The sequence below is a fragment of the Palaemon carinicauda genome, chromosome 1 (assembly GCF_036898095.1).
Source record: "Palaemon carinicauda isolate YSFRI2023 chromosome 1, ASM3689809v2, whole genome shotgun sequence".
NCBI lineage: Eukaryota > Metazoa > Arthropoda > Malacostraca > Decapoda > Palaemonidae > Palaemon > Palaemon carinicauda.
Window position 1 is genome coordinate 118,547,614 of NC_090725.1, and position 18,696 is coordinate 118,566,309.

Consider the following 18,696-nt stretch of genomic DNA (forward strand, 5'->3'; position numbering starts at 1 on the left):
CAGTATCTAAATTAGAAGCATGGCATCCTCAAAAAACATGTTCAAATTTAAATACAAAGAAAAAATAAGACTAATAAACAAATTATTTATTTCTATACCCACCTTCTTTCAAAGCAGGTTAAATATCAAATTCTATCCTCAAACTAAAAATTTCCCTTTTTCTTTCCTTCTATTTGTCTTGCACATCTAGCATACTACTTACTATATTGGGACTATATGACAATTTGGAGATAATTTGTATTTTTCATAACTATACAAATCAGAGGCCTTTACATAGGATAGAATATCAGCAAAGCTAGAGAATGCAAGAGTTAAACTTTTATAACGAAGAGTAAACAGGTGGTAGGTAGATACCGGCTGGGAGAGGGGAATCTCCGCCTCGTGCTTGCTCCATGATCATCAATATTTTCGTGAATCTGTTCACACATTACTGTATTGTTAGAGCAGTTTCTGTAAATAAATGTTTTCTGAAACCATGCTGAATAAAAGATAATTTTTTTGACTCCAAGTAGTCGTATAGTTGATCGCTCACAATTTTCTCCAGTAATTTTGACATAATAGATAATAAAGATATTGACATAAAATTACTGGCATCATCGTCACCTTCCTTATAAAGCGGACTTACTACACTATATTTCCATTCAATTGGAACCTTGCCTGTTACGATGGAAGTGTTTATAATCACAGTAAGATACAAGCCTATAACTGGCATTGAATCCTTTAAAAATTGACTCGTAATATTATCAGGGCCATGGGAATTTGCGTTCTTTAAACTATTAACCACCTGAAACACCTTTCCAACATCAACTGGACTAGGCCTAAAATGTTCTCTTCCAAGGATAATATGCTGATTGTCTCGTAATGTGGAATATTCCTCACTCACTTCCCTATTTGTGTTAACCTCTTCATATACTTTCTTGTCAACGTTCGCAAAAAAATCATTAAATCTTTCGCTAGTTTCTTCCGGATTTTCTAAGTTATTCCTCCTTCCTCCTGTGTTCTTATTTGGAATAATTTTATTTATCACCTTCCACATATTTTTACTATTAAATTTTAGCTGGTTTTGATTGTAATTAGCTCTTGCAAATTCCATCACTGATTTAACTTTATTCTTTGATAGCTTATATTGTTCTCTAGAGCTTCGATCCTTTACTAAATCTCTCCTGTTTCAAAAAAGATCGTGTTTTTTCATAGCCTCTTTGATTTCAGTGTTTATCCACAGGGTCGGTGGCCTGTATATTTTCTTTGTTTCCTTGGTGCAACTATTTCTATACAAGTATTCATCACCATTTTTTAAATAAACGCCTGTTCATTCACATCATCTGTTTGGAGTATTTTGTCTAATAAATGAAATGTGGTTTCTAAGATGCGTACAAAAGAATTCTTTTGTATAGTTTTTTAAGCTTGTGAATTTTCGATTTCTGGGTAGCGTTTAGGTTTACTGATATCAAGAGTACAAAAAATAAGATCGTGATCAGATATGTGGGATTTTACTACACCTGATGACAGTACCATATTTATACTATTCGTTATTATAAAATCAAGAAGTGTTTTAGAAGTCTTTGTCCTAGTAGGCTCTTTAATTATTTGGTTCAAGTTCTCCATATTTAATGTTTTTCTCAGTCTAGAATATTCATCCAGCAAGTCATCACTTGAGTTTCCAAGCACTAACATTGCATGTTTTTTTAAGGAAATAAGATGGAACATTTCTTGAAGATGGATAAACGATTCCCTAGAGGAATTTGGATGCTTATATACAGCCACAACAATGGATGGTAGTTTCCTACACAACTTTTACCCAAGTGCTTTTAATACCCTCACAACGTTCCAATATTACATCTACCAAAGCTGCACTAAGATTATTATGGATATAAATACAAGTGCCACCACCCCACCCACTGTTACTTCGGAACAAATTAAAAACATCGATGTTTCACTTATGCACAAGATGTCAATATCCCTTTCATGAGTCAATAACTTAATTTCCTCTAAATATGACAGTAGTGATCTCGCACTTATGTGTTCTACATTCAGTTTATCTTTTCTACCTAATTTGCCAGTTTCCTAATACAGTAATAGTTTTCTGGTTTTTATACTAACAAAATTTGCTTTTGTGTCCTTATTGTTCACAGGTACCACATCTCAGCTTGTGGTCAAATCTACATGTAGCTACTTGATGGTTTCTTTCCCCACAGTTAAAGCACCCATGCACTATATTTCCCTCTCCCACTCGATAGCTCCCCCAGTACCCTTCATGTCTATGTCAGGATGAAAAAGAATTATACCTATCATGCTCTGGTTGCCTTACATACATTTCTCTCCGGAATTTCCTATAATGATTTACCATGTTCCTGCCAGCATTACGACGTTCTACTTTATTCCAGGTATCGGGATTGTTGTTTTGAAATATACTAGAGGCCCTACTCATAAGCCTATCTTTAAAAAATTCCCTTATTTTTAGGTTATCATAGGTGTAGACTCTGCATTCAGTTTCTCCTAATTTTTAATTAATTGAAAATGGGGACAGTGTTTAAATATTGCATTCAAGAATTGTTGGAATAGTGGCATCAAGGGGAGACATACCCCTTCTTTGAAACCAACAAGAGAACACAGTCCCCTTGGCCATGTAGACTGAAGTCAAAGATGTTTGCAGGTATCCAGCCATTCTCCTCGAAACTTGATGCGAAAAGCCACTCTGAGAGAGGAGGTGCTGGGTAGTCTCCAGGCATGAAGACAAAGAGAAGTTACTGTTTTGTGAAATAAGTTCATGTGGGGCTGTTTGAGATCATGTCATGGAGAGAGTTCTCTTGAGATTTCCGTTAGGAGCTGCAGAAGGTCTGAGAACCATTCTGCGTAATACCATAGCTTTGAGCTTCATGGATAGGTTGTTGGATGCTCTGGTCTTGTTGAGCACCCTTCTCATCATACAGAATGGGGGAAAGGCATACACGATGTTGTCCCCCTAATGTTGGAATGCATCTTGCCAGAGACCCAGAGGATCCGGGACTGGGGAACAGCATGGCGGGAGCCTGAAGTTCAGGGACATCATGAACAGATCCATAGTCAGGGAACTCCACAACGTCAGAATTCTGTTGGCTATTAGATGTTTCAAAGACCACTTTGAGCCCACTAACTGAGTCGCTCTGCTCAGATTGTCCGTGAGCACATTCCTCTTGCCTAGAATAAAATGGGTTGATAGGGACATCGAGTTGTCTTCTGTCCATCTTAACATCTCCACTGCTAAATGGCATAGGGGCTACTAAAAGGTACCGCCTTGTTTGTTTACATAAGCCAATACTGTGGTGTTGTCAGTCATCAGCACCACAGAGTGACATGCCAGGAACTGTTGGAACTATTGGAGAGCTACAAAGGCTACCATCATCTCTAAGAGATTTATGTGCTGGTATCTTCAGGACTCGGACCAAAGCCCTGAAGCCATGTTGTGCAGTATGTGAGCCCCCACCCTTCTTTCGATGCATCTGAACAGACCATCAATTCAGGAGGAGGTATGAGAAGGTCTCTCCCTCCACGGAGGTTTTTGTCTGCCAGCCACCATTGGGCATTAGACGGGCCACAGAGGACAAGGGACCCAGGAGACGTAACCACTTCTGGGTTGGAAGCTCTTCTCGTCTGAGAAAATGGCTTGCTACCTTCCTCACCCTTTGTATTGTCATTTGATGTTAAGACATTCTGTAGGTCAGTGTCTATTCTCATATCGAGGTATACCAGTCTCTGAAAGGGAAGCAGAGATGACTTCTTGAGTGCTGAAGAAGGATTGCCACAGAGTCTGCTAGGATCAGCCAATCATTGAGGTATCTTTACCAATCCTGCGAGCCCAAGATGACACTAAGGCAAACACCCCAGTGAATACCTGGGATGCTGTGGAAAGAGTGAAGCACAGCACCTTGAATTGGTATTGTCTGTTCTCGTGTATGATCCAGAGATATTGTACTTCTTTAAAGACAGATGGACTGGGACCTGGAAGTATGAGCCTTTGAGATCCAGCGTGCACATGAAGTCCCGTGGTCTTACCGCTTACCTGGTCGTGTCTGCCGTCTCCATGCTGCGCGGAATTTGTAGAACAAACTTGTTCAGAACAGAGAGGTCGATGACTGGTCTCCAGCCTCCAGTGGCCTTTTTCACAAGAGTCAACAGTAGAAGCTTAGGGAGCCGTCGAGGACCTCTTGGAGAGTGCCCTTCCCCAACGTGGTCTGAACTACGGCCAAGAGGGCCAGCTCCTTCGCGGATCCCTTCGCGTAGGAGCTGTATGGTACTGGATCACGAGTTAGTGGATGGAGATATTGAATGAACGGGACGGGACGTGATACCCTGAACAAATCATGGAGACTGTCCAGTGCTGCAGTCACCTTTGCCAGCGGTACTGAAGGCATCACCCAACTAGTGGGCAAGTTGGAGGATCGCCGTCCCTAGCGAGAGTGACCTCTGCAGCTCCCTTTGCTACCCTTTCCTCCTCTGGAGGGGGTGAGCCCTTTGGCTCTTTTGCAGAGAAGGGCTTCCTGGGCCTATTTTTTGAGAATCCTGCTGTCCTACTAGTTGAGGGTTTGGTGATTTGCAGCTATTTTTTAGGTGGTGGTGCGGCCTTACCATAGGACCGGAATTTTAAGGCCCTATGGAAAGGGGAGTCCTGATTGGACTTACTCCATCGTTCAGCCGCCCTCTCAACTTCTTCGGGCTTGAATAAGGAAGAGCCATCCAAGGTGGAGCTTAGAGACCTCAGCTTGCGGGACCTGTCTGTCGAACCTTTCGATCACAGCATTCCGAAGCCTGAGTATCGCGTTCACCCACAGGTTAACCACCTAGTGAGCGAGGTACTCGATGATCCGGGTGCCTCGTAGAATCTTTGGACCAATCCTCAGTTATAACGAGGTGGACCACGGATCATACCCACAGATCCAGCCAAGAAGTAGCCTGCATGGAGTACTTTACTATCTTCTCCATGTTTAAGATCTCGGTCACCGAAAAGGAGGCTGAGAGCCCAGAAAGCCTCTCGAACGAAACTCCCCTTGAGAGAGACTCTATGGAAGAGTTCAGAGGCAAAGCCAGAAGAAGCTCGTCCGGGACCTCATAATATCCCCTCTCATGTACGAATGGTGAAGGGAGGACCTTTGAGGACGAGCCTGCTCGGAGCGAATGAGAGGAGCCGGTGATCTTTGAGAATGCCTTCTTTCTGGCCGCCGTCAAACCCTTCGACTAGGGCAAGGCCTCACTGGCTTTAGGAGGTTGTTGGGTGCCATACACATGGTTAAGGGCAGTGTCCTTGCCCTCCTGAGGGGCAGTCTCTGGGTCAGCTAACCCATTGATGGCCCTCATGCAGGCTAGAACCTGACAGAAGGCGTATTCCGAATCCTTCTTTTCCGCTTCAGAGTTGAACTTTGGACTGACGGCCTTCAGGAGGTAGTCATCTTCAAAGTCCAGTTCATCTTCCACCACCGAGCTTTCACCCATAGGTGCCCGGAGTGAGAGTGAGTCAAAGTCATCAACTGAAGGTATGTTGCTTGCACACATCCCTGCTGTTGGGGAAATCCCATGAGTTCTCTCTTGCTGGAGAGCTGCCCTCGCCTTGGCATTCTTCGGCATCGTCTTTACAGAAATTCCTCCAGCAGTGTAGAACAGGAAGGTTTCTGTCATCCCGAAGAGGTCTCACCTTCTATTGCAGAAGGTGCTGTTACAGATTTTTCCGGTGGTCTGAAGACGGGTTGAAGTTCTGGGGTAACCACCTCTATGAGACATAGGCGGAACGTTGCCATGAGTGAGACCTCCCCTGGAGATTGGGAGCCCTTGCTTGTACGGTGGAGATTATCACCCAGTGGAGGACTCGTTTTCCTCCTACTCCTCTTCTGCTTGAAGCTGCGAGAAGTCCTGCTCGATGTAAGTAGAAAATCCCACAGCTCCACAAAACCTCCTGATGGGAGAGATGACTATCTGGGAGTTTGGGTTCGGAAGAGGCAGGCCTCGGGCTAGGGTTCATAAGGAAGAGGAGGAGGAGACCGATGAGTAGAAGATACTGTTGCCTTTGATGGTGGAGCTGTAACGGATGGAGGAGCTGTATCCACAACTGTCTGTTTTACTGCTTTCACCAGAGTATCGAACCAGGATGACAGTTTCCCCACAGATGACAGGTCTGGAGTATTCTTGGTGAGGCCTACATATAGAGATCACCTTCTAGGGGATCGCTGTCGAAGCACCTGAAATTCAGGAGATGCAGGTCTCTTCTCCTAGTGAAGTGGCACAGGAATGCCCTCTAGATCAAACCGCAAAGGGCGAGATGGAGACACAGAAGTGATTGAAGGATACTTCTAACAGGGTGCCGGCCTCTTGCTGGTGAATCAAGATAGACGTGCAGGCCTCCCTGGAATGCTCGCAAATGGTCTGCAATGTTCGTCAAGGTGTTGACGAGCTGGGGAAAGAGGACTGCTCACAGGAGCGTGAAGATCATGTGCGGGAGCGTGAAGATCACACAAAGGAGATGGAGATCAGCGCACTGGCCAGTATCGATCACGCTTAGGAGAGCTCGCGCTTGACGCATTGGTGAGCGACGATCACGAGCTGGCAATCAGCGAGTTGGCAATTGGGGAGTTGGAGATTGGCGAGTGGGTGATCGGAGGGTGGGTGATCAGCGAGTGGGCGATCGGCGAGCAAGTAAGTGGGCGATCAGCGAGCAAGCAAGTGGGCGATCGGCGCATAGGCATATGGCGCACTGGAGATCGGAGCGCTGGCAAGTGTCAAGGCAACAAACATCTAAGAGGAGAACATCAAAGAGGCGAACGGCTAGTTGGCAAACGGCGAACTAGCGAACGGTGCGCTGGTGTGTGACGATCACGAGGAGACAAGCGACCATGAGCTGGTGAAGAGTGGGCTGTGGGGTGACGTTCAAGGGTTGGAAGGGGGCGAGCAGACAAGTGACATTCAAGGGCTGGTGAGGGGGAGCAGACGAATGACATTTAACAGGCTGGCGAGTGACGATCACGAGATGATGAGTGATGATCACAAGTGATGATCTCGAGATGATGAGTGACGATCACGAGATGACGCTTGACGATCACGAGATGACGCGTGACGATCACGAGATGACGCGTGACGATCACGAGATGACGCGTGACGATCACGAGATGACGCGTGACGATCACAAGATGACGATTGACGATCACGAGATGACGAGTGACGCTCATTATCCGGCGAGTGATGATCACGAGGAGAATAGCAGTCATGAGCAAGAGAATGGAGAGATGATCGTTGATCCTTGGAGTCTGAGCGCTGTTTTCTGAAGGAGGGCGAAGGAAAACGTCTGGGCGGGTGGAGAGGACTGCGATCCCTTGATGAACAGGAGATCCTGTGATGGCAAGGGCTCTTGTTATTAACAGGAGGTTGGAGCTGGTGTGGCGAGCAGGCAAGCTGGTCTCATTGATGGCGATCCTCTGCAGGTGAGTCACGTTGTGAAGGAATGTTAGATGAGGAGGTGTGACAGCGTATAGATGGCTTAGGTCTTTGCTCAACCCCATCCTCTGAGGGGGAAAGAACAGAGACTTCAGCAGGAGCAGGCGAGGGAGACAGATGGGCTTTGCAGATGGCAAGAACGCTGACCACAGTACTCACAGGAAACAGAACTTCTACCTCTGAGGAGACCGGAGAACTTCTCCTCTCAGCCCCAAGCTGCAGAAGTTTCCACAACAGACCCCAAATTCGAAGAATCTCTCTTGGACTACTTCTTGCAACAGGGCCCAAATCTCTCCCGCTTGGAGGAGAACCACTCCTGGCATTCATCGCAGGTGCTAACTAGCGGGTCAGCAGTTATACCTCACAGAAAGTCTTTATGGCTAGTGTTCATGTTTTGCCGAAAGTAAATCCCTATAAATAGCAATACAAGGTCTGTATTTAGCGTCGGAACTATTGTAATTTAAGGGTAGAAGTCAACATTTAAGAAGCTTCCTACAGAGAAGCAACAAGCATTATGAATGTCAGCGGAGGTTCACAAAAATAATCAAATACACTTACCTCCACTTTACTAGCCATGCTACCTAACATTGGCTTCTTGGGATCATATTCTTCATCATCTGAATCAATCTGTAATACACATTGAGAAATTTAATTAAGCTTAAGTATTATTAGTAGAAAATAACCGAAATTCAAGGGATTCTTCAAAAACTATATATATTGAACAATACTAAATACTTTATGGAGAGATGAAAAGTTAAATTATTTTACTTTAGTTCAAATTAGACAAATTCCCCCCAAAATTGATTTAGCATACCTAAATTTTTTTAATGGTCACAAAGTTACACAAAGAGCAACCTGCACATAACTTACTCAAAACATTAAAAAAACGATAATATTTATCATTTCCACATTTACCTTAAATAATAATCTACAGTATATATTAACTTGGAAACATGCATCTGCATGAATCCATAAAAATGTAATACAATAAATTAAATCTCTACATCATCCTTCCCGTACTACACTACGCCTAGATCATATGATACTTGCCTCATTAGGCAATATGCATAGACTTGAGCAAGAGGAAAGTCATCAAATAACTTTTATCATTAAAATTCTGTTATTCTTGTATGAATAGAGTAAATGCATGAAGGTCTATCCTAGTTGAAAGACTTGTTAGCAACTGAATGACAACTGTCTCGTTTAATTTACAGACACCAAAAACAACAGATATCAAGAATACTGTACATAAAAATCTCAAAGAATAATGGCGCTACTACTTTTGGCTGCTCCACAAGAAGCCTTATTCTAAAAAAATCATAAATAGGGCCTATTTAAGAACAAAACCTGAAAAAAGAATTCTAGTAATATGTATTTTTCTTAACTACAATATAAAAACCTGATTCCTTTACTAGGAGTATGATTTCAGTGAAGCTGGAATGGGTTGTTAGAATTTTAAGAAGGTAGTTATAATTACTGGCAGGTGGAGGGTAAGCGTTGTCCACCCGAGATTCAGCAACGCAACCACTTTTGACCATGGGCTTATGACTTGCGAGGAGGTTGAAATGGGATGTGTAACTTAGAGGACTTAAGCTTGTATAGTTATGAAAAATACAAATTACACTTAACTTTTCTTAACTGCGCCAAAGAATGCGAGTCAAAACATGAGAATTAGAGATAGAAATCACCAAATACAGCATAATGTTACGAAAAGCAGGTCAAATCATAAAATTTAGCATCAAAAATCAGAAAATAATATTGTACAGTATCAAAACTTGCCAACAAACGCGAGTCAAAACGTGAAATTTTGAGTTAGAAATTACTAAATACAGTGTAATGGTAAAAACCAGAGGTCAAAATGACAAATTCGAAGATAATTTGTATTTTTCCTAACCATACAAACCTTAGCTATTTACATTGGGTTTACCTTTTAGCGCAGCTGAAATGACGAGCCAATAGTTTCAACGAGGGTTAATTACCCCCGCGCTAGTTAGCGGGGGGTAGGGGAAGGGTAGCTTGCTACCCCCCCCCCCCCACACTTCACTTAGAGGTAGGGCTTGACTTGGGGGTCAGGGATGGCGGGCACATATGTGTAAATAGCTAAGGTTTGTATGGTTAGGAAAAATACAAATTATCTTCGAATTTGTCATTTGTTCTGTAACCGAAATACAAACCACGCTATTTACATTGGGTGACTTACCCCTTAGGAAGGGTGGAAAGTCCCCAGCCTTACTGACTTCGGCTTGCCCGGGGGCTCGATCCCTCAGTGAGCAGCACTAGAGAAAGGGAGCCCCTGTACCTCACAAGTTACTAGCATCGCTAGGAACGAGTTGCCTACATAAGCAGTGTGTGGAGGAGAGTGTGACTCATCCTATGAAGTTGACCTTGAGACCTTCAGATAGGAACTCTAGGATAGGACGTTCCCAATACCACCTCGTCAGGGTATGGGAGACGCAACAGTATTAAGCTTAATACTAGGAGCACAAAGAAGCATGGGTTACCTGCAGAGGTCGAGGTCAGCTATGCGAGGACCAGGATGCTGCTTCCCCAAGAGAGGGGAGAATGAAGAAAGAAGTAAGGGTCAGACATACTCTTTCATTCACGCAGACTAAGACCGGGTAACAACGCCCTCAACCTACTGCTACTTGTCCAATAAGGAGCCTGAGGTTAGACCAGCTGTTGAGCAGCCACCACAGGGCCGATAGAAAACGTATCGAGGCTCCTGTGGGTCACGTCTTGCAGATAGTGGGCTGTGAAGGTCGTTTGACGCTTCCAGACCCCAGCTTGAAGTACCTGCGTCACAGAGAAGTTTCTCTTGAAGGCCAGGGATGTAGCAATACCTCTGACATCGTGGGCCCGAGGGCGACGTGACGGAGGAGGGTCAGGATTCAAGGCATGGTGGATAACCCTTCGAATCCAAGCTGAGATGGTGTTCCTGGTGACCATCCTCTTCGTCCTGCCTGTGCTCACAAACAAAGCTCGCACTTGAGGACGGACTGCAGCCGTTCTCTTCAGGTAGTGCCTCAGACATCTCACTGGACATAGTAGCAGCTGGTCTGGGTCGCTTGTTACAGAACGGAGACTCGCGATCCTGAAAGAGTCGAACCGAGGATCCGGCACTCCAGGATTCTGAGTCTTGGCAACAAACTCAGGGACGAACCTGAACGTTACCTCCCCCCATCCCCTTGAATGGGCGATGTCGTACGAGAGACCATGAAGTTCACTAACCCACTTGGCCGAAGCCAAAGCGATTAGGAAAGCCGTCTTCCAAGACAGGTGGCGATCGAAGACCTGGCGTAATGGCTCGAAGGGAGGTCTCTTAAGAGACCTAAGGACTCGAACCACGTTCCAAGGAGGAGGTCTCACTTCCGACTGGGGGCAGGTAAGCTCATAGCTACAAATGAGTAAAGAGAGTTCTAGCGATGAAGAAATATCCACGCCCTTCAGTCTGAAGGCCAAGCTTAAGGCTGAGCGATAGCCTTTCACTGCCGAGACAGAAAGGCGCATTTCTTCCCGCAGATAAACGAGGAAGTCCGCTATTGCTGGGATAGTGGCATCGAGTGGAGAGATACCCCTTCCACGACACCAACCACAAAAGACTCTCCACTTTGCTTGGTAGACTCCCTCAGAGGACCTTCGCAGGTGCCGAGACATTCTCTCCGCAACCTGTTGCGAAAAGCCTCTCTCCGTGAGGAGACGCTGGATAGTCTCCAGGCGTGAAGCCGAAGCGAGGCTACGGCCCTGTGAGGGACGCCGGAGTGGGGTTGTCTGAGAAGCTCGTGTCGTGGAGGAAGTTCCCTCGGGAGCTCCGTCAGGAGCTGCAGAAGATCCGGAAACCATTCCGCGTGATGCCATAGGGGAGCTACCAGAGTCATTGAACAGTTGACCAATAGTCTGGTCCTGTTGAGCACCCTTCTCATCAGACAGAACGGTGGGAAGGCGTACACGTCGATGTTGTCCCACCGTTGCTGGAAAGCATCTTGCCAGAGTGCCTTGGGGTCCGGGACTGGGGAGCAGTACAGGGGCAGCTTGAAGTTCAAAGCTGTCGCGAACAAGTCCACAGTCGGGGAACCCCACAAAGTCAGGACTTTGTTGGCTATCTGAGGATCCAAAGACCACTCGGTACTCACTATCTGCGAGGCCCTGCTCAGACTGTCGGCGAGCACATTCCTCTTGCCGGGAATGAAGCGAGCTGATAGTGTTATCGAGTGGGTTTCGGTCCACCTCAGAGTCTCTACTGCAAGATGGGATGGCTGCTGCGAAAAAGTGCCTCCCTGCTTGTTGATATAAGCCACTACCGTGGTGTTGTCGCTCATTACCACCAAGGAGTGATCCGCCAGGGACCATTGGAACTGCTGAAGAGCCAGAAAGACGGCCTTCAATTCTAGCAGGTTGATGTGTAGGCACTTTTCTGATTCTGACCAAAGGCCTGAGGCCCTCTGGTTCAGAACGTGCGCCCCCCACCCTTCTTTTGACGCGTCCGAAAACAGAGTCAATTCCGGGGGGAGGACGAGAAGACTCACTCCCTTCCGCAGGTTCTCGTCGACCAGCCACCACCCCAAGTCCGCCTGTTCCAGAGACCCTATTGGGATCAGAATGTCCGGGGAATCGGATCCTTGATTCCACCGGGACTTGAGCCGCCATTGAAGGGATCTCATCCTAAGGCGGCCGTTTGGAACCAGACGAGCCAGGGAGGATAGGTGACCTAAGAGACACAACCACGATTGGGCGGGGAGTTCTTCTCGCCTGAGGAAGGGTTCCGCCACCCTCCTCAGTCTTGCTATCCAGTCGTCTGATGGAAAGGCTTTGTGGAGATTGGTGTCTATTAGCATGCCTAGATAAACCAGTCGTTGGGACGGCTGCAGAGAGGACTTCTCGAGGTTTACCACGATCCCCAGATCCTGGCAAAGATCCAGAAGCCTGTCTCGGTGCCGAAGAAGGGTCGACTCCGAGTCTGCTAGGATCAGCCAATTGTCCAGATAACGAAGGAGACGAATGCCGTTCCTGTGCGCCCAAGATGAAATCAGGGTGAACACTCTGGTGAACACCTGAGGAGCTGTGGAGAGACCGAAACACAGCACCTTGAACTGGTAGATCTTGTCGTCTAGGCAAAATCTCAGGTACTTCCTGGAAGACGGATGGATTGGGATCTGGAAGTACGCGTCCTTTAGATCCAGTGTGCACAGGAAGTCTTGTGGTCTCACCGCAAGTCTGACCGTGTCTGCTGTCTCCATGCTGAACCGGGTTTGCTTGACAAATCCGTTCAAAGTTGGGAGGTCGATGACAGGTCTCCAGCCTCCAGTAGCCTTCTCTACAAGAAAGAGTTGACTGAAGAAGCCTGGGGAGCCGTCCACGACCTCCTGGAGAGCACCCTTCTCGAGCATGGTCTCGACTTCGGCCTGAAGGGCCAGCCCCTTTGCCGATCCCGTGGCATAGGAGCTCAACGACACTAGATTCGCTGTCAGGGGAGGTTGAGATGATGTGAACGGGACGCGATAGCCTTGGCCGATCACTAAGACCGTCCAAACATCGGCCCCGTGTTGCTGCCACCTGCGGACGCAACGCTGAAGGCATCCCCCCACAGGTGGACACGCAGGGGGACTGCCACCCCTAGGGTTTGTGGCCGCGGCCGCCACCCCTAGGAGTCTTGCCTCCCCTGGAGGACTTACCGCCCCTCTTGACCTTGGCTGGAAAGGGCTGGGGCTTAGACACCACCTTCTTAACTGGCGGTGCCTGCTTTGGAGCCTTACGAGGCTGCTGCTGCTGTTGCGGCGGAGCTGGAGGTTTATAGGGCCGAGCTGTAAGGGCCCTATGGAGGAGGGAGTCCGTGCTGGATTTCCTCCCCCTCTCAGCCGTTCTCTCCATGTCTTGAGGCTCAAACAGATTCTCCCCCAGAAGGGAAGCATGTCGGAGCCTACTCACATCCACAGCGGGGACCTTCGGATGGAATCTCTCGGACACAGCATCGCGACGCTTCAACACCGAGTTGGCCCACAGGGTGGTAACCTGGTGCGCCAAAAACTCGATGGAGCAGGTGCCCGAGAGCAAGAAGGTCTCCAGGGCCTTCCTATTGGTCTCCTTGGACAAGTCCTCCGAGCGCAATAGGATGCCCAGAGATCCTAGCCTAAAGTCCAACCACGAAGTGGCCTGCATGGCACACTTAGCGACCTTCTCGTGGCTAAGGATCTCTGCCGCCGAGAACGACACCTGCAGGGCAGAGAGCTTCTCAAGGGAAACTCCCTTCGCCAGCTCCTCCACAAAGTGATGGAGAGGAAGAGCGAGGTTGGGCTCACCCAGAATCTCGAAATACCTCCTCTGCTGAAGACGAGGAGGAGGGATGAGCTTGTTCCCGGCAGCGGAACGACTGGAGGAGGCAAGAAGCGCGAGCTAAGCGTTGGCCCTAGCTCTGGCACTCTTCAGACCCCGAGACCAGGGCAGAGCCGCACTGGACTTCGGGGCCTTCCGAACGTCAAACACTTCATCTAAGATCGTGTCTTTGCCTTCACGGGGGGCGATGACTGGATCCATAAGCCCGTTAAGTTGCCTTATCAGGCTTAGGACCTGCCAGAAGGCATGTTCGGATTCCTGCTGTTCTCCTACCTACGGGCTGGCAGCTAAGTCTCCTGCCCCAGGGATCTCTTCCTGGGGTGAAACGTGGACATTCCCCCGGGTAGCCGTGGGTTCCTGGCGAATCCTTTAAGAAGATTTCGGGACGGTCTTGGAGTCCTTGGATTCCCTCCTGGGAGGGATACAGGATCCCAACAAAGAGGTTCGAGGAGCCCCTTCCTCACGAGATGATTCTCCTCCATGAAGCGAAGTCTCCCCCCTTGGTGCCGAGGGGAAGACTACCGCCCCACTGGACTCACCCGAGAACGGAAAGGCCTCGTCCACGGGAGAAGGAGAAAGCACTCGAGCAGGAGAAGGGGCCTTCGCGACAGACCTCTTGGGAACCAACCCTGGGGGAAGTCACCACAAAGTCCACTCCTCTCTTTCTCTTCAGCGTCGGAGAGACAGCCGTTGGTTTGTTACCCTGGTCGGCGAGTGCTGGTTTCATAACCCTCACTAATGCCCGCGCCAGAGGACCAAACCAAGTCTGTTGCTCCAAGGACACAGAGTCCGAAATCCTCGCTAAAGGAAAAGGGATCGGGCGATCCTTTGGAGTGGACACCACAGTACCTGCCTGAAAAGAAGGTGGGGAAGAATGATGTACTAACCTCTCCTCCGTAATATCCTTGTCCTGCACTATAATCCTGTGTTTGGGTGGAGGCGATCCCAAGCGCTATCTAGGAACACGTGTTCCTGCTGCTACCACCGGCTGCGAAATTCGCCGCGAACGATGGTCGTGCGAGGGCGAACGGTCGCGCAGGTGGATGATCGCGCGGGCGAACGGTCGCGCGGGCGCGCGGGTAGATGATCGCGCGGGCGCGCAGGCGAGCGGTCGCGCGGGCGTGCAGGTATATGATCGCGCGGGCGCGCAGGCGAGCGGTCGCGCAGGCGAGCGGTCGCGCAGGCGAGCGGTCGCGCAGGCGAGCGGTCGCGCAGGCGAGCGGTCGCGCAGGCGAGTGGGCGCGAGGGTGGGCAGGTGAATGAGCGCGTGTCCGAGGCGGCGAATGAAAGCATTGGCGCGATGGCGAGGAAACGCGCTGCCGCGTGGGTGAGGAAGATCGCTGGCGATGTAGATCAACAGGCAATCGGTGGTGAGCTGGCGAGCGCTGACGCGCAGGTGGGCGATGGCGCGTTGTGGCATGGTGACGCGTTGGCGAGCGATAGTAAGCAGCCCGCGCCGGTGAGCGATCGCGCGATGGCGAGCTAGTAGCTAGCGAACCATGTCCCTTCAGAACCTCCGGTTGACGAAGCGTTGGAGAACGCATGCGCGCAGGCTGTAAAACACGCGGGCGGTCCGGAGATCGCCGAGAAACAGGTGACCGCTGACGCGTAGGAGAACGCTGGTGAATAGGCGATACCAAAATCCCCTGTGCGCGCTGGCGAGCAGGTGAACGCTGGCGAGCAGGTGATCGCTGGCGCGTAGGCGATCGTTGACGTGTAGGAGAACGCTGATGAATAGGCGATACTAAAATCGGCTGTGCGCGCTGGCGAGCAGGTGATCGCTGGCGCGTAGGTGATCGCTGGCGAGCAAGAGATCGCTGGCGAGCAGGAGGGCGATGCGTGAGATCCTGTGAAGGGACAGGTGGCGCGGCGCGTTCACGAACAGGAACAGGAAGATCGCGGGCGCGTTGGCGAACATGTGCTTTAGACACACGCGCTGCGGAACGTGAACGATGTTGCGTAGACACAGGATGAGAGAGCTCAGGAGACTGATGGCGTGCAGGGAGCTCAACAGGAACTGCAGGATGGTCAGAGACCACAGGGCGATGATCCTCAAAAGAGCACTGACGAGGAGGGCGAACATCAGGAGAGCGCTGACGAACAGGTGAGCGCCGACGAGCAGGAGAGCGCCGACGAGCAGGAGAGCACTGACGATCAGGAGACCGCTGACGAGCAGGAGAGCGCTGACGAGCAGGAGAGCGCCTGTGCGCTAGCACTGCACGTGGAAGGGAAGAATCCCTTTGCCCCGAAGGGACCGTTGCCCGTCGGGTGACGAGTTCCCCAGAAGGTGAAGATCTGGCAGGAGTTGGAGAACGGTCTGCAGAGAGGTCCAAGGGAGCAGGAGCTGTAGGCTGAGTACGACGAGGAGAGTCCCCTTCGGAGGAAGAAGATCCAAAAAGGCGCCTCTTAACCCCCTTATAAGGGGAAGGGAGGCCCTTGCGACGCAGCGGACGGTGAGCTTTATGGCGGAGCCGGCCTCGGGGAAGATCATCAGGACCATCAGTCCTCCGAAGGGGAGTCTCAGTCAAAGCACTTCCCTTAGAAGGAAGCTGAGCAGCAGAAGAGCCCGAAGGACTCACTTCCCCCTTCGAAGGATGTACGGAAGGGGGAGGAGAGCCCTCAGCACCATCATCCTCAACTGCACCTGCAGAGGATTGCCCAGCCACGTCGGAGGCCTCTGCCACCACGACGTCGACGATAGACAGAGGGTCTACCTCTGCTACCGCCGGCGACTGCTTAACAGCGGCCCCCAACGAGACAAGGTCAATAAAGGCGACCCTGAAGGGCAAGCCCTTAAGCCCCAGGGAAGCCCAAATCTGTAAGAGATCATCATTAGTTAAAGAATTATCAACAACCTCCCCCGAGGAGGAGGGGGAACCGCCCCGCTATGGGAGGCGACGCCCTCTCCCCCCACCCAAGGTCGGGAAACAGAACTAGGGCCTGCGCTACCACTCGGCCGACTCTCCTTAGGAGCCGGTCGAGGGGGAGCTTTGGAGGAGGTTTGGGCGGCGGAAGAAGAATCCCGAGAACCTTCCTCCTTCAAGGTAACCCCCGAAGGAGAACGGTCTCTCTTGGACTTCTTCTTACGCCGGCGGCCAAACCTCTCCCACTGGGAGGCAGACCACTCCCTACACTCACAACACATGTTCTCCTGGTCACACCGTCGGCCCCGACACTGAGGGCAAAGGGTGTGAGGGTCCGTATCTACGGCCGACATAAAGGTCCCACAAGGGCAGCCGGCAACACCAGGGCACGTACGCATTGTAAAATAATAATAATGAAGGTCAACTTACAACCAACACACAAGCTGTAGAAAGAAAAAGCAGAAAAATTAAAGGCTGTCACGAGGACGATGAACAGACATGTCTGATCACCGCCGAGCCAAAAGTGAAGTGAAGCAAGTCACCGGTGTGTGGGGGGGGAAGGGGTAGCAAGCTACCCTTCCCCTACCCCCCGCTAACTAGCACGGGGGTAATTAACCCTCGTTAAAACTATTGGCTCGTCATTTCAGCTGCGCTAAAAGGTAAACCCAATGTAAATAGCGTGGTTTGTATTTCGGTTACGGAACAAACAAAATTTAGCACTGAAAATAAGCAAATAATACTGTACAGTACCATATTAAAAATGTCCAAAGAACATAAATCAAAATGTGAAATTTAGAGTTGGAATTCACCAAAAACAGCAAAATAATAAAAATCACTCGTCAAAACATGAATTTAAGCATAAGAAATAGGCAAATATTGCTGTGCAGCATTAAAAGATTGCCAAATAATGATAGAATTCATCAAATAATATGATTCAATACAAAAAACCTAGTGTTACAAGCTGCTGATTCCCATAATGGAGTTTTGTTTACTTTACGTGTATTCCCACGATGATCAGTGTTGATGCCCACAGTATAGTTGTGTAAAGTGTCATGATAGTGCCTTCCAAGTGTTTTCCCAAGTCCTCTACTTCTAATATTGCAAGGTAGTAGGTTGGCCAGGGCATCAACCACCCGCTGAGATACTACCACTAGAGAGTTATTGTATCTTTAGACTGGCCAGACAGTACTACATTAGATCCCACTCTATGGGTAGGGCTAATTTTTCCCTTGCCTACACATACACTGAATAGTCTGGCCTATTCGTTCCACATTCTCCTCTGTTCTCAAACACCTAACAACACTGAGATTACCGAATAATTCTTCTAATGCGCAGGGGATATCTACTGTGTTGTTCAGTGGCTACTTCCCTCTTGGTAAGGGTAGAAGAGACTCTTTAGATATGGTAAGCTCCTCTTCTGGGAGAAGGACACTCCAAAATCAAATCATTGTTCTCTTTTCTTGGGTAATACTATAGCCTCTGTATCATGGTGTTCCACTGTCTTGGGGTAGATTTCTCTTACTTAAGGGTACACTCAGGAACACTATTTTATTTCTCTTCCTCTAGTTTTTATGAAGCTTTTATAGTTTAAATAGGAAATATTTATTTCAATTTTGTTACAGTTTTTAAAATATTTTATTTTAATTGTTTATTACTTCTCTTGTAATTTATCTATTCACTTATTTATTTCCTCACTGGTTTATATTCCCTGTTGGAGCCCTAGGCCTTAAAATATTCTGGTTTTCCAACTAAGGTTGTAGCTTAGCCAGTAATAATAATAACAATAATAATAATAATAATAATAATAATAATAATAATAATAATAATAATTAATAATAATAATAAGAAAACATGCAAAGAACAGAAAAAGGACATATTTTCCCATTACATTTAACCAATAGCAGTGAACTTCACATATTGTAAGGGATATTGGAGTGTGCGAATCATAATGTAAACAACTCATGCTGCAAAATAAAGGTTGAGGCTAGCATTTCCCAAGGTTCGTCTTCTTCAGCCAACAGACCACGTGTTATACGTTATCCAGGCAAGA

General features: G+C 48.4%; 1 protein-coding gene across 1 annotated transcript in view; it reads right to left on the minus strand.

Annotated features, from left to right (window-relative positions):
* Window positions 1-18,696, minus strand: part of Nab2 (Nuclear polyadenosine RNA-binding 2) — a 379,140-nt gene that overhangs the window by 160,522 nt on the left and 199,922 nt on the right. Inside the window, exon 8 of the mRNA XM_068384339.1 lies at window positions 8,014-8,082. Within this exon, the coding sequence (XP_068240440.1) occupies window positions 8,014-8,082 (69 nt within the window). The remainder of the gene's footprint in view (window positions 1-8,013; window positions 8,083-18,696) is intronic.